The sequence below is a fragment of the Podarcis cretensis genome (genome assembly GCF_951804945.1).
Source record: "Podarcis cretensis genome assembly, chromosome: 10".
In the NCBI taxonomy this organism is placed as follows: Eukaryota; Metazoa; Chordata; class Lepidosauria; order Squamata; family Lacertidae; genus Podarcis; species Podarcis cretensis.
In genome coordinates this window covers 50,780,254-50,796,555 of record NC_137179.1, presented here as the reverse complement: position 1 = coordinate 50,796,555, position 16,302 = coordinate 50,780,254, and the positions used below count along the sequence as shown (strand labels likewise).

At 43.6% G+C, this 16,302-nt stretch overlaps 1 protein-coding gene across 3 annotated transcripts in view; it reads left to right on the top strand.

Moving 5' to 3' along the window:
• The window catches only part of TMEM117 (transmembrane protein 117), a 215,750-nt gene that overhangs the window by 83,079 nt on the left and 116,369 nt on the right, over positions 1–16,302 (top strand). For all 3 annotated transcript variants that reach the window (XM_079994283.1, XM_079994284.1, XM_079994285.1), the window contains exon 4: positions 3,753–3,852. In XM_079994283.1, the coding sequence (XP_079850409.1) occupies positions 3,753–3,852 (100 nt within the window). The remainder of the gene's footprint in view (positions 1–3,752; positions 3,853–16,302) is intronic.

Below are 16,302 nucleotides of genomic sequence, written 5' to 3'. Positions count from 1 at the left end.
GGAAACTGACAGTTGTTCTGGGCTGCAGCAAATGTGTCATTTGTGTGTGTGTGAACTGGTCCCTCCATTTTGGTGGTTTATACACAGTGCTCTGATGACAGTAGCAGTACTTTCTCGAACCATGCTATCCTGGGAATTAATGAGTCTAACATGGAGAAGCCAAGCTGCACGTCAACATGAGCCTATACGGGGGCAGTTTTCTGAGGTGAGCCTGGAGCCTGAAACTAGAAACTATGGGACAAACTATGGGATGTATCAATACACCATCCGAAATCGGTTTGAAGGCCACATCATGGCAATAGTTTCATAATATTCAGCATGGCAATATATCACAAATTGCGGTGTGTTTGTGTGTGTGTGCACGCACTAAGGAAAAAATCATGATGTGGGAAACACTATGGGGCCAGACGTCATTTTGCTCATGATTCCTGCTGCCCCGTTGCTCTGAACTATAAAGTAATAGTTGTAACCATATGTTAAAGGTCAGTAAAAATGTGTCCGTTTTAGACCCCTAAGTAGTAGCAGTTGCCAGGACATTTACCTGTTATATCCTTATTACTTGAGAATAATGAAATGGGGGGGGAGATTTCCAAAGCAGCAGCAAAGGAAGGCATGTCTATAAGTAGCCATGCAAAAAGACAAGCTTAAGGACTTTTTCAGATAGGAGCTGTGAACCCCCGTCCACTGCCCAACTCTTCTTCTGATCCAAAAAGTCTAGAGAACATTCAGTTCAGCTGCAGTGTTTTGTCTTAAATGTAGTGTTAGTAAGGGGGTGGGGAGCATTTTCTATCCAACCAAAATACACTGAATTTAGCAGCAAGTAAACCTGTTAATAGCATGTCTTATAACAGAGGTTCCTTATGCTTTGTAAGTGGCGAGGCCATATAAATAGAGTAGCATCTATGCCCATTATATTTCCAGAAAAGAAACAAACCTTACTTGGGGTGACTTTTTTGTTCAAAAGCAGCTGGTGTGAAAGAACTTGTAGCTAAAAAATGAATGCTATTAAAGTTTAGATAAAAATGTGAAAACCTTGCATGTTTTCCAAAGCAGAGTTTCAACTTAATTTGGCAACCTATATATTGCCAAGGCAGCTAAATAACCCCCTGTTTTATATTTTTTATTTTGGAATGGATCAAAATGAAAGCTTTGCAGTCGACTTTTTTTCCTCCCACACACCCAGTGACTTGACTAGGCAAAATATGCTGATAAATAATGAGTATAGCAGCTAGCATAGATGTACTGGGAAGGGGGAAGATGACCTAAGGTATGGTTAGGGCAAATTAAAAAGAAAAAAAGAAAACAAATTGTAAATGTGTTAGCATTACGAATAAATTAGTTAGTTAAAATGAGAATCTTTGTAATGCAATCTTGCCCTAAGGCTACAGTATTTCCATGTCTACAGTTGACTCTACATTAGCCAAAGATAGGAGTAATTTGTCTCAGAGGTAAGAAACTGAATCTAGAGAACAAGCTGGATCCTTATCTCTCTTTCACCGATATAATTACCAGAATGGTTTAACCATCAATTCCTCTTCATGGAGAATTTCAATGTAGCTCTATCGGGAGAATAGGCATCTCTTAACAACTTTCAGCATCCTCATCTCCCAGAATTCTTTGGGGAAGCCACGACTGTCTAAAGTGGTGTCATAGAACTTTCAGTGACTGACTGTGGCCCAAGACACAGTGCTTCATGGGTTTTCCATAAACAGTTTCCACTAACCCAGCTGTGGGGAATGTCTGTCTTGTGGGCTGAAGCCTGCTAGCCTCACTTTTTGACCAGCAAGACATATTTTGCCAATCTGTACCCACAAAGCCCTGTGTCTTTCAAACCAATTGGAAAAAGGAAAATGTGTCACCTAACATCATTGTCCTTGTGGCATCAGGTGATTGACAGCTGGGGGGCCCCAGCAGCTTGTCAAATGAGGCCCATGGGGAGTGGGGTTCCTTGTCCACCAGTCCAATTTTGTTACCTGCCCCCTGCATTGCCCATTCATATTCTGACTCTAAAAGAGATTTGCTAAAAGAATGATGGCTGGACAATTCATAGACTTTGAAGAACTACAAACTCCAGTCCAAATTGTGCAATACAAAATATGATAGGTGATCCAGTCACTTTGACCCCATTTTGGCTTTTAGCTGCAAAAGTAGCCCTCAAAATTTGCAAAAGAAATCCTGCAAAATTTGGTTCACAAGTTAAAAGCAGTTTATACAGATTTGGGAAACATAGTTGGAATGGACCTTGAAAAGGACCTCCAGTTATTGTCAGGCTACAGTTTCCATCATTTCTGTTATTGGCCATGCATGCGGGGGGGGGGGGGCACAGTAGTTGGAAGGGCCAGAGGTTTCCCATCCTGACCTAATTCAAACCCCTGCTCAATGCAGGAATCTTTCAAGTATAGCTCTCCTTTGGCAAAATACCTCTAACACAGTTGTGCATCTTCTTCCACTAGGAAGCTCCTTACTGTTAGGAAGAACCAAGTGGGTTGGGAAATAAATGTGATTTCTTCTCCTGCTAGGTTTTGGGATGATTGTAATGCAAGAATAAATCATGCCATTCGTTCACCTAGGTTACCAGAACGATTTGGGACACAGCTCAAACGTGACTCCACCCTCAACTGGTTAACACTTTTCACCTCACATGTGGTTTAACATTATATCACATTTTTAACTGAATCTGCTCAGGTGCTGTCAGGGAACTGACATCAAAAGGAGAAACGGAGGCAGGGCACCAGAGCGATGCCGGGGAGGGAACCAGCAGAGGGGAAGGATTTCAGCGTGACACCAATAGAGAGGAGTGGGAGATGGAGGAGGCGGTGTCAGGGCTCCAAGACCCTTCAAGCGAAACTAGCGGAGAGAGTGCTGGCACGCCCCTGCCTTCCCCTTACTTGCGCAGACGCGTTCCGCGCAGAGAACATAGGAGGAGACTTGGGGTCAAACAGCTTTTATGCTGGAAGAGATTTAAGAAACGCCCATTGACGGATTCTGCAAGTGACTAACAGGTCACGGAGGGTGAGCTCTAAGCCTAAACCAAGTAGAGCAAACGATCTAATTGAACTGGAGGCAATTTACGCACAAGTAACCCCTTACAACCATTACAGGTGCGGATATAACCAACCCTTTGTTAATAGTTTACAAAGCTCTTGAAATCAGGATACCTAAGAAACCCCCTTCTGATCTGTATGATTATTGAGTTCTTCAGATGGGAACCTCTGCATGTTCCACATATTCAGTGGCTCCTTGGAGTAGAGCTTAGTGTTTTTGGTGCCTGCTCTGCCTCTTGAAATTAGACAAGTGCTAACTGTTCTGTGTTTTTGATGCCAGCTCAAAACTTTTCTGTTACATAGGTAATTCCAGAATATTGATGATGGGTAACGTTGCTACTGACCTTTGTTTAGATCAATTCTATTGTGTTTTATATAGTACAGTATATAGTATATGTGTTCATTTTGTGAATACCACTTCTAGTTTTTTTCTGAATATGAACATCTGCTTTTCAACATTCAAAACTGTGTTCCATTGACTTCAATGGGACTTGAAGGTAGGTGCACATGGAACCGCTTGTATGCTAGCATGAAGTAAGAAAGGATATGAAGGTAAATGAGCAAACAAATATCTAGACTGCAAAACAAAGCACTTTTTGATGGACAAATTATTTTCCTTTCTTCTCTGTGCCAGCAAAGCCAAATCATCCATAACTCTGCTGTGCCTGAATGTTTGTAATGTAACAGTATATGTGCTTGCATTTACAGGCCATACATGGTGACAGACTTCATGGGCATCAGGAATGAAAGTTTTATGAAGGTAGCAGCCGTGGGGACCTGGATGGGAGACTTTGTCACAGCTTGGATGGTAAGCGGGGGGAAAGGGAAAGTTGAACCAGAAAAGTGTAATTGGTGATTGAAATTCAGAATAGTCAGAAGGCCTTTAAAAGCACAATTCGAACCAAATAAGCCCCAAGGTCACAGTGGCATGATGAATAACAGCTGGATGTTTTTGTGCATTGGAAATACAAAGACGCTATAGTCAGGATGACTTAGGTGCTGAATTGTTCCCTTGATGTCAATATGAGTCCTGGCTAGGAATGCAGAAGCCGATTTCATTGTTGTTGTGAAATGGAATAATGGAATAAATATTAACTTTTGTCAGTGACTGGGTATTTTTTATATTTATTTGATGGGTGAAAGAGAGGTAATGCAATCTTCCACCTGAAAATAAAAAGTCTCATTTCCTTACTTGCCTCTAGAAAGTGTTGATATTTTTACTTGGCTTAACTTTTGAGTGGCAAGCTAGGTACTGAGACTGGTATCCAATGCAATGCTAAGGAGCTTTTAGTCAGTGCAAGGGTAATGGGGCTTTCACCACTCTCCTCCTGCTGTGCACTCCCTACAACTGTTCTGGGTTTGCCCCCAACCCTCCAAAACAGATTTGGGAAGGGCACAGGGCATGTTTTGGCAGGGGGTGGGTGGGTAAAGTCTGGTTCTACAAGTAGAAATCCTTGTACTGATCGGACAGCTACTCACTGATGCATTGGATAGAAACCTAGATTGTTCGGATTCAATAGGTAATTCAGTGCTACCATTTTAGTTCTGTTTCTTTTATTTATTTTCATGATATTTTTTAAAAGTAATATATCTTTTTGGCTTTTATAATATACTTATTTTGCTGTAGAAATGCATCACAATAATATGATGACTAAAGACCCCAACTCCTATCAGACACATATAGCATGGCCAACTGTCAAGAATGATGGTCCTAAAATATCTGCAGGTTTCCCAACCCTGATCCAAACCTTTAGAAAACGATTGTCTGAACAGGCCAAACATGCACATCAACCACTTAGCTTGCAAGCCATATGATTGCAAAATATGAGCAAGGAGGAAAAACCAATGCTGGAATGTTGATCTAGCAATCCTTGGGCCTTGTGATAGACATTATTCACATAAATGGACGCGGGTGGCACTGTGGTCTAAACCACTGAGCCCCTTGGGTTTGCCAGTCAGAAGGTTGGCGGTTCAAATCCCTGTGACAGGATGAGCTCCCGTTGCTCTGTCCCAGCTCCTGCCAACCAAGCAGTTCGAAAGCACGCCAGTGCATATAGATAAACAGGTACCACTGCGGCGGGAAGGTAAACGGTGTTTCCGTGCACTCTGGTTTCTGTTGTGCCTGAAGTGGTTTAGTCATGCTGGCCACATGACCCGGAAAGCTGTCTGTGGACAAACACCATTTCCCTTGGCCTGAAAGCGAGATGAGCGGCGCAACCCCATAGTCGCCTTTGACTGGACTTAAACCATCCAGGGGTCCTTTACCTTTATGGTTACCTAAATGCTGGTCTTTTTTTTTGGGGGGGGGGTAAATGAATTGTCAGGGACTGGCCAGACGCTGATGAGAGGAAGTGGAGCTGGAGTCTGATTTGGGAGGGGGGCAGGGGTCTGTGGCAAACTGACCAGCCAGCAGGCTAGAATCAAAGAGGGGGAATCTTCAGAGCTGGAGAAAGAGGCAGGCCAGGCAAGGGAAAGGAAGGGCTTGGTGCTTTCCCACCCTCTCCTGGACCATTGTCTCCCAGAACCAGGAGAGAACTGAACTGGATAGAGCGGAAGCTTCCATGCAGGTGTAGTCTCCGACTACATGCACACAGCCCATCAGGCTAAGGTGGATTAACTGGTGGAGGGGGAGTGGTTCCCAGGTGCTGCAACTGCTCCATAGAATGTGGACCTTTGAATAGCTGCCTGTACATTAGATTTGTGCGCATAAGACTCCAGAGCTGCAGAAGCCACTTTGTTATCTTTCAGAATAAAGAGTTCTCTCCTGTGTGCATTTCTTTGACCAGGAAGCACCCTTGACAGGAATGATGTAAGAATTAAAAGCAAGCAGTACCAGATTTGTTGTTTTCCATGTCTGCAGGGAAATCATCTAAATTTTCCTCATTTATCTTCTATCTGGAGCAAATCAAAACTGTGGGGGGGAGGGGACAGGATCAAGGATACATTTGCTTTCAGATGCTGTGGTCTAAAGCAGAGTGTCCAAAACAAATTACAGTATTTTGATTTGGTGACCATGAAAAACAAGCACAAAACAAATCATCGCCTGGGACTGATTTAGAAGAAGAGGAACAGAGTTGCTGCAGGGATGGATGTTGGCACCTCAGAGTTTCCAGAAAACCATTTATCATTCAGCTGACTATGAGTGTGGTCTTTTCCTATCTTGTCCTCTCTGTGCTAATTTTTTTATTTTATTTTTTTGGAAGAAAGATATTGCATGATTTAGTGGTTAACAGACATTGTTTGATCATGGTTGTCTTTCAAGAAGCTCAGTTTTCAACCAAAGCGCAGCAGGCAGTGTACCCACGCTGGTGATTAGGAAACAGCCAATAAAAAGTCTGCGACAAACAGCACTACATAATCATTATAGCTAATTAACCTAATCCAGAACCAAGTTTCTGTTGGCACCTGTCAACAGACAATGGAGTGCACCTCTGAGAGTGAAGTCAAACTGCTGTGTTAACAAGTGTTGAAGTGACCTCCATGGGGCACAAGTCTGGACAGTGTGTATGGAGGTCCCAGACTGTCCTCAAACTGAGCCTCTGTCTTTTTTCTAACCCATCTGCACATGCACGGGTTGCGATTCGGCGCTTCTGCACATGTGCAAAGCATGATTTAGCGCTTCTGCGCATGCGCGACCACCAAAACCCGGAAGTAACCCATTCCGGTACTTCCGGGTTTCAGCGGTCCACAACCCGCAAAAAACGCAACCTGAAGCGGCTGTAACCCGAGGTATGACTGCATTCTTATGAAATAGTAAATTCCTGGATGTTTGGCTTCACTTTTACAAATGGTGCATTTCTCATTTCTTATTTACACATTTCTTTTAAAGAAATTTGTCTCTGGGGAGTATTTACTGGATCTGTGCTGATATAGGCTCAGAGACCAAGATAACTGAACAGAAGAATGATTTGGGACAATGTACCTGTCCTTTAGAAGTCCCATGGCACTACCCCCTGTTCAAGAGGGCCCCAACCCCCTTGGAGAGGTTTTTCAGAGGGCACATGGGGAAAAGAAGGAGTGGAACACTTTCCTTTCACTTACTTCCATTCACTTAGTTTGGAATCCAAACCTTTGTGCTTTTATTTACCTTCAGTAATAGGGCGAATCTCTATGTGGAGAAAGAAGGTGTCTGTAAGTTGCATAGTCAGGTAGTAAAATGGAGTTAAATCTGATCGAAGGATTGTATGTGTTTTTGAATGAAGGTTACCATGAGTGCATAGATGTCTTTGAAGAAAGGTGTTCATGAAACTTTGGCTCATTTATCTCCACAACCTTATCTGTCTGGCCTCTTAGCCCTCCAACCTCCTGTCACTCTCTAGCAAACCATTTTAGCAGTTTACTGGTGCCAGGCCTCACTTTCCAGTGGCTTGTCAACAATTTTGTGGGTGGTAACCGCGGTAATGAAGATCTATTGAGGTGGTGCTTTATATTCTGTGATGTCCTCCAATCAAGGTGACACTACACAGGAGACAATTAAGAACCTTTGTTGCTGCAATAGGTTTTGTTTATTGCAGGGCATTTTGTCAAAGTTTCTGAAGCAAGTTAACTCTTCAGATGTCTATGGTATAAAATGAAGCAAAGCCATGATAATGGCATTCTCGAATTGCACTTTTTTTTTTTGAATAACACATGAAATATAAACAGATATTTCCCAGGCAGATGTTCAAAGCACATCTGTATTTACACGAAAGAGCCAAGGCTCACATTGTGTGTTTAACAGCTGAATGCATGTTGATTTGTGTTTATCCTTTTTGTTTTGTTCATTTATTGCTAGAAAGAAATTGATTGGGGAATCTGTAGTAAGGGAATCAGGTGGCTTATTTGGCATTATTCTAGGGCCAAGTCTAAATGAAGTCACTGGCTAGGGATAATGAGAAGACTGTCAGAATTCAGGGCCGGTCAGAGGTATGTGCCTATCTCTCCAGGCACCGGCTGAATTCTTTTGACCTCCCTCCGGCGACTCCCGGTAGGAAAAACACACGAGGTCCGTTCCGGCGATTTTCCTCAGGCTGTGAGAAAAACACACCAACTGCTCTCCTCCTCCCTGCTCTCCAGCATATCCCCAGGGAGGGGAATCAGACTCAGACAGAAATGTATCTACATGTTTTATTCTTGTCTTCAGCAGTCAAACAGTAAAAGAGAAAACATGTCTGCTCTCTTCAACAAACAGAGAGAGACTCCAAACTCCACCCATGTACATCCTGTACAGGTCATATGACACACACACTGAGCTAACATCCGGTGCTCAGTACAGAATGGACTGCCCCTTTGTTCCCATGGCAACAGTCACACACTTCCTGTTTGGCTTTCCAGCCACAAGCAGCAGACTTGGCTGCTATAGCCTTTGCTTGCTGCTGCATTGCTGCTTTAGAATAACATACTCCCCCTAAAGTATCAATGCGTGCTGCGAGCAAAGCGTCATCCAGAGAAGAAAACAAACAGTTGTTATACTTATAACACTCCCCTGTTGTTTCAGTTCCATCCTTGGAACTACCCGCCACTGGTTTTACCAATGTACCTCTCTGGTTGTGTGACTTCCAAGGAATGAGTGCTTCTGCATTACCTTGGTTAGCAACTCTCTGTTGTGCCTTTGTCTCTGACTCAGACACAGCTTCAATTTGACCTTGGTCGTTTACAACAGCAACAGCTAAGTTAGCAAACTCTTGTGAATACCTCTTGGGTGGTACACCCTTCGTTGCTCTCTCAGACCTACGTAAGAGGTGCTGCTCTCCCTTGCTTTCTGGTTCAGCCTCTGAACTCTCTGAAGAACCAGTACTAAGCTTAATCAGTGGTTCATCCTCCTCTTCTGAGGGTCTAGTCATTGTGTGAGATTTCCTCTCAATGACTGTGACAACTGAGCTGTCTGAGCTATCGCTGTCATCATCAGTACTACTGAACTCAATAAGATCAAACTCATCATCATCAGAATCATCATCATCACCTGTGGGAAATGTGTGAACAATCACTCGCTCCTGTTCAGGAGCACTCTCTAGAAATTTTGTGAGAATCACCTTACCAGATTCAGACAAAATTACTCTGTAGAGACCCTTTTCATAACCCACAAAAATGCCTCTGGCATTCTTTACTCCACCCGGAGCTTCTGTCCTCACATGAGACCCGAAAACCTTGAAATGGGCAACAGAAGGTTTTCTGTGGAACAGTTTCTCAAAAGGAGAACATCCCAACTCTTTTGAAAACTTTCTCAACCACGTATAACAAAACGACATTAGTGACTCAGCCCAGTACTCATGTGGCAGATGTGAACTAAGCAATTGCGCTTCCATTCCCTTTTGCAATTCTTTGTTCACCCTAACACAGACACATCTGTTCCAAGCTTCTTCGGAAGCTGCAATTTTGTGTCTTATCCCTTTCTTCTTCAGGAACCTCTGGAAATCCTGTAAGAGAAAAATTGGCTTCTCATCTGTGCAAAGACAATCTATGTCAGCATCATGCATATTTTTAACCTTGTCACAAAACTCTTTAAACCTTTCTAAGGCTTCTCTCGGTCTCTCCAAAAGATAAATCCAGACAAAACCTGTGAAAGAATCAACACATATTAGGTAATACTTTGCGTTGCCTCTAGATGGTGCTAAAGGACCAATCACATCAGCATACACCCGCTGAAACGCCTTGTCAACCCTCGAGGTGACCTGCTTGGCGTTCTTCTTGGCTACACCTGCAAAAGAAATCATGTTAGAATCACAAGAATTACATTCCATGTAATCACTTTGATCAAAAGTCAACAAATACAGTCCATCTTTCTCTTTGGCAGAAAGATACAACTCTCCATCCTTGTAGATCTCGCAGTGTTGATCATCATAGGACAGTTTTAGTCCCTTCTTGGCAATCTTCGAAACGCTGAGCAGATTGTACTTCAACTCTGGAACCAAATAAACATTGTTTATAGTCAAGTTTAGACTTTTAAGATACACAGTCCCAATTCCGGTGGCTTCCAGCTCTTGACCGTTGGCTTGTTGTACAACGAAGCTTTGCTTCTTAAACGACGAAAACAAATCCCTACGATGGGTCATGTGAACCGTCGCTCCCGTGTCTAAAATGAAGGAATTCTCCACTTGTGGTGTGGCTTTTAGGGACATCAAAGCCTTTGCAGGCTTCGCCTGTGACTTGGCATGACTTCTGCCTGACGCCTCAGACTTTGTGGAGCTTCCCTTGGCTCCTTTGTTCTGACGTGGCTTCCTGCAGTTCCGCTGAGGATGCCTAGTCTGTCCACAATTGTGGCATCGGACAACGTTCAAAGCTACGGCGTCTCCTCCAGTAGCTACAGCAGTGGGGGTGTTAGAACTCCGTTCTTGACTCCCCCTGCCCTTGACTTCCAGGGCGGCAAGCCTGTCATGTTCGTTCAGAACCACGGCAAAGACCCTGTCCGACGTTAAGTCTTGCGCTGGGAGAGACCCCAGCTGACTGGCAACCGTTTTGTAAGTCTGATTCAGGCTGTTGATCACCATGAAGCAAAACACTTCCTCCTGCAGACGGAAATTGCGTTCCACCATCTGCTGACGCAGAGATTTCATTTCCGTCAGGTGCGCTTGAACATCTCCATCAGGCGCAAGCCTCAGGTTAGTCAGCTTTTCAAAATACAGCAACGCTGAAGAACCTGCATCTCTCTGATGTGTCCTTCTCAGCGTGTCCCAAACATCTTTCGCGTGCTGAAAATCTTGTATATGAACAAGCTGAGAGTCTGACACGCACAGAATTATAGCCGTTCTGGCCTTCAAATCCTGAGACTCCCAAGCACGCGTTGGTGCTGCAGGGATGGGGTTCTCAATCACCCCAAACAGTCTCTGATTCTGCAGCAAGGTCTTCATCTTAATAGACCAAGATGCATAATTGTCACTGGTCAAAAGGGGTGGAGAAGGCAGGCTTCCCTTCTTGACATCCATTTTGAGTCCTTGCATTGACTCTCAAACACAAGCCTCTAAAATCCAATAGCTGGCTTGTTTACACTCTGTGCACCTGGCAGCTCTAACACTGGCCGCTTGGAAAATCCCTTTTCAACAGTTCCTTTGTAAGGACCTAGTCAAAACACGAGCCTGACTTCCAGCCCTTATCTTGAAACTGGCCTGCGTTGCTAAGCAACCACATTCCTTTCCTTGGACAGGAAAAACCACAGGAATGTTTGGAATGCAGACTCTTCTCTCTCGGAGCTGTTTTTCCCAAACGTTGCTCCCATGAAGCAGAGAATTAATCCATCTGCATTCACACTTCTAAGCCCGAAAATCTCATACCTGGGCTCCGTAGCTTGGCTTTCAGCTTCTTCTGGTCAGCTTCTAGCTGCAGAGAATCAGCTTCCATCTCAGGCTTCCATGGAGAGGGATGAAAACAGTCTCCTTGATGCAGACTCCCATGGATCGTAGCAACCGTCAACTGCTACCAATGTCAGAATTCAGGGCCGGTCAGAGGTATGTGCCTATCTCTCCAGGCACCGGCTGAATTCTTTTGACCTCCCTCCGGCGACTCCCGGTAGGAAAAACACACGAGGTCCGTTCCGGCGATTTTCCTCAGGCTGTGAGAAAAACACACCAACTGCTCTCCTCCTCCCTGCTCTCCAGCATATCCCCAGGGAGGGGAATCAGACTCAGACAGAAATGTATCTACATGTTTTATTCCTGTCTTCAGCAGTCAAACAGTAAAAGAGAAAACATGTCTGCTCTCTTCAACAAACAGAGAGAGACTCCAAACTCCACCCATGTACATCCTGTACAGGTCATATGACACACACACTGAGCTAACATCCGGTGCTCAGTACAGAATGGACTGCCCCTTTGTTCCCATGGCAACAGTCACACACTTCCTGTTTGGCTTTCCAGCCACAAGCAGCAGACTTGGCTGCTATAGCCTTTGCTTGCTGCTGCATTGCTGCTTTAGAATAACAAAGACATCTGGAAGACAACAGGCTTCTCAACCCTGTTTTCATTTGTAAGTTTCTGTTTGTTTGTAATGTGGTCTCTCCTTCAAAGACAGATATATCAGGATCAAAGCTGGTGTGCATATTCAGTGAATCCTCCTGGAAAAGAAATATGGCTGGAGAAGGGGTTTGAACATGAAATGAACAATGATGTTCTGAATGTGCACATTTATTTTGATTTCAGTACCTCTGTCTTCAAGTCAGGTACCATATTGTAATAGATTTTGCATTTGATTCTTCATTTGAAACCAGAACTGAGGCCTGAGTTGATATTTGAACTTGAAATGTATAATTTTTAATGCATTTGTTTACCATACCCCCTTCTTGTATCCAATGGAGTTTCTGCAGTACAAAGAAACAAACCTGCAAACTAATGGAATGCCAAATAATCACATTAAACCAACTATAACAGATTCTTTGTATGTTTCAAGGTGCAATCACGGGCCGTATATCATTGAAACCTAAAATTTTTCGCTTTTCTCTGTCATTTCCTTTTTCTTCTTATAATTGTGTTATACAGCCTGCATCCAAGGGCATCAAGGTAGCATCACATATGGGTTGATCTCCTAACTAGTATATACAAGATGGGTTAAGCTGAAATATGTTGACTGGCTCAAGGTCACCGAGAGAGCTTCATGGCAGAGCAGAAATTTGGACCCGACTTCTTAACTGCAGACCCATTGTATTTTATCTAATTGTGTTCTTCTGTGCTATGTGATCCACCAGAGGCTACTGTTAGTAGAAAAAGAAGGGCCTGTCCCTCCCGATGCTCCCTGCCTTCTGCTTAATCTGCTTAATAGTTATGGGTCCTTTAGGGACAGAGTGGGAGGTGGTTAGGGGGACTACAGGAAAGTGGGGGGATTTGCAATAATCACCCCTCTCTGTCAATTGCAGAAGCTTCTGCCGGATCAAACAGAGGCACAACTGGATACAATCCATTGCCCTAACCACTATATCACACTACGTCTTTAACAACAACTTTATCCAATAATTGCCAGTACCTTCCCTGGCTCTTCTGTCCATTCCAGATTTTCTTTACTCATTAATCTGTTCTGTTAATTTGAGGATGCATGATTAGAATGTGCTTTGAGTTTGGTCTCCATAGTGGATGAGGTGGGGAACAGAAAACATTTTTCAGCCCCAAGGGTATATTTCTTCATTGGGAACCTTCCAGGAGCCAGACAATGGATGTCAGTCTTTTGTGCAGATAGGCAACATTCCAGCCAGTCAGATGTTTCTAAACTCACACATCACTCCATCCAGGCAAGCAAGAGGCATGATTGCAATGCAAAAACATTTTTTTTTAAAAGCACTCAAAGGATGTGCAGTGCAGGGCCACTGAGCTGTGCGGCCCAGGGAAAGAGAGCAGGATCTGGGTTTGACGGGTGACCTGAAAGAGTCCCGAGAGACAGAGGCCTAGAGTTCCTAATGGTAGGACCCAATGGATCATGAGCAGAAGGACAATAGCTACTATGAAGAAGAAGAAGAGTTTGGATTTGATATCCCGCTTTATCACTACCCGAAGGACTCTCAAAGCGGCTAACATTCTCCTTTCCCTTCCTCCCCCACAACAAACACTCTGTGAGGTGAGTGGGGCTGAGAGACTTCAAAGAGGTGTGTCTAGCCCAAGGTCACCCAGCAGCTGCATGTGGAGGAGCGGGGATGCGAACCCGGTTCACCAGATTACGAGTCTACCGCTCTTAACCACTACACCACGCTGGCTCTCATGATACTACTATGATAATAGTATCATGCCAAGTCATGTCAAAAATGGAGGAAGATCTCCTCTTATACAGCATGCCATTCCTTTCTTACCATTTAGTAAAGGACAAGTGGAACAATTTATTTTACAACCAGCTTCAAGTTGCCATGTTCATAGGGCAGCATGCATACACACACACACACACACACACACACACACACACATCTATCTATCTATCTATCTATCTATCTATCTATCTATCTATCATCTATCTATCATCTATCTATCTATCTATCTATCTATCTATGAAATTGCTACCCATTTCCTGAGAATTCCATGCAGGCTCAGGACCGCAGTTGGGGAAGCCCCAAACTCTCTGACTGACGTCGTCACTGAGTCACTGTTGTGTCAAGAAATTGGGCATGACAATTCCGGTTACGATCAAAGTCCATCTTTCTGATTGTTTTTCTTCCTCTGAGATATAATTGAATTTGCAGCAGCATCTGAAGTACAGTGCAGCTAACAACTCTGTACTTCAGAGGTGGAAATGAAATTAAACTGTGAAGCGTGAAATGGAAAAAATGAAACGGATAAGATATATAACTAAAGTTGCCTGGTGCAAGCATCGCTGCGCAGGGATGTAACGAATGACCTCATTAGGGGTAGTGAGGTGCTATTCATAGCAGCAAGCACCTGTTCTTGGGGGTGGGGATTTCTTATACAGTTTCTCTCTCTCTCTCTCTCTCTCTCTCTCTCTCTCTCTCTCTCTCTCTCCTTTCTCCATCTCCAGAGGGATTTCTGCTTAGCCAACTGTTCAATATACTGACACAGTGTTTCCCAAACTCTGTGGAAATTACACACTAAACATCAGTGGATCGTAAGAACATAAGAAGCGCTTGTTGGATCAGGCCAATGGCCCATGTAGTCTAGCATCTCTTCTCATCCAGGACAGACTGAATTCCTGTTCCATTGTTGGCATTTCTTCTTACAGGGAGCTCTTCTGGGTAGCCAGTGTCCCAGCTGCCTTGTTAGTGGGAAAGGATCCATGGTTACAACCAGGAAGCCACTTGTGCCAACTAGTCAACCTGTGTGAATCATTCAGCGGTTGTAGTCAAACAAGTGAACAGGTTTCAGCATCAACTGAAACTGAAGTGGCCAGCACATCTGAGTCAAAGAACACAAGTTCTGTATATCTGTAAATAACTCCCTACATTAGTGGTCTGTCAAGGTGCATGTTATTCTTAATTCGGGTGCAGAACATCTTGCTGTAGCTCCTGGAAGATGGCAGGGGGTTGTGAAGTATGTATAGGCCAATGAAGAAAAGCAATATACAAATTTAATGAAGGGTGGGATACAATTTTAAGGAATAATATAATAGTTTTCAGTGTGGAGGATTTGAGAACAGATGTATAATTTGCTTTTTACAATTTCTCTCGGAAGCTATGGCCATTTCACAACTGATGTTTCAACTGACATTTGCTTTTTCTGTGTCTGCAAATCACATCACCAGGAGGCTACACTGACTACTTCGACTGTTCCATTTCCAAACGCTTTTCTTCTGCCTCATATTGTTCCCAGAATTTATTGTCCCTCACGTTAGTTCATCAGTGATCTGCTTTAGACGCAAACATGTTCCTGAGGCCACGTACGACAATGCATTATTAATATACTCCTTGATATCAATATCTCCCAGTGACTTACATTTCAAAATTATAAAGACAGTATTCTATTAAAATGCATACAACACATTATCTCACACAAACACCACAATTCATATGTTATATATCTATATGCACATACGCAAAAAGCACCCACCCACCCGAAAATAGCCACAGGAAGCTGTGGCTGCATGCTGAAACAGTGGAGGACAGCTTGTGGGGTCTCCAAATCCTGTGGACTCCAGCTCCCTCACTGCTGGCCACACTAAGTTGAACTGATGGGAGTTAATGGCTTCCAACAATGTCTGGAAGGTTTCGCCTATCCCTGCTTTATAACATGGAGTCGTTTTATAAAGAACAGGGTAGGCAGATGTGGGGATTTTCCCTGTTTCCTAAAATATTACTTGAAAGAAGTATAACCCTTCAATTCCACCTGGAAAGTATTTTTGTCTTCTTGCTCACCAGCCTCCTCAACAAATGTGACAAACGGGGCGTATGGAAGGGGCCTGTGCCCAACATTAGACTAGTAAGGCTGATGTTATCATCAGAGAAGGATTCAATTGACCATGCAAATTGAGCAGAAGAACTTGAATGGCTTAAATAGATGATCAAACAAAACCCCCTGCATCTCCCAGAGGGAAGGATTAGCAGCAGATGGCAGGGACACACAGCAAAAGGCTCGCTTAATCCTTAAATTATGCCTCGGCTTGGTGAGACCTGGGAAAGAGAAATAATATATGGAGATGTCAAATGGTAAAATTTAATTGTTACAGGGAGAGGAGGGGAGAATATTTCTGGAAATAGAAAGTGTGAAAATGGTGCTTGTAGCTAAGTGCACTTTCCTGTTTCATTTTGTTTTTTAATTTCGATGCTGAGATAAGAGTGACTATATCTCATTATGATACCACCCTCTTGCAACTTACCCTATGGCAGGAAGCAGCACTGAATTTGGTCCCTTGGTTGTTTAGACAA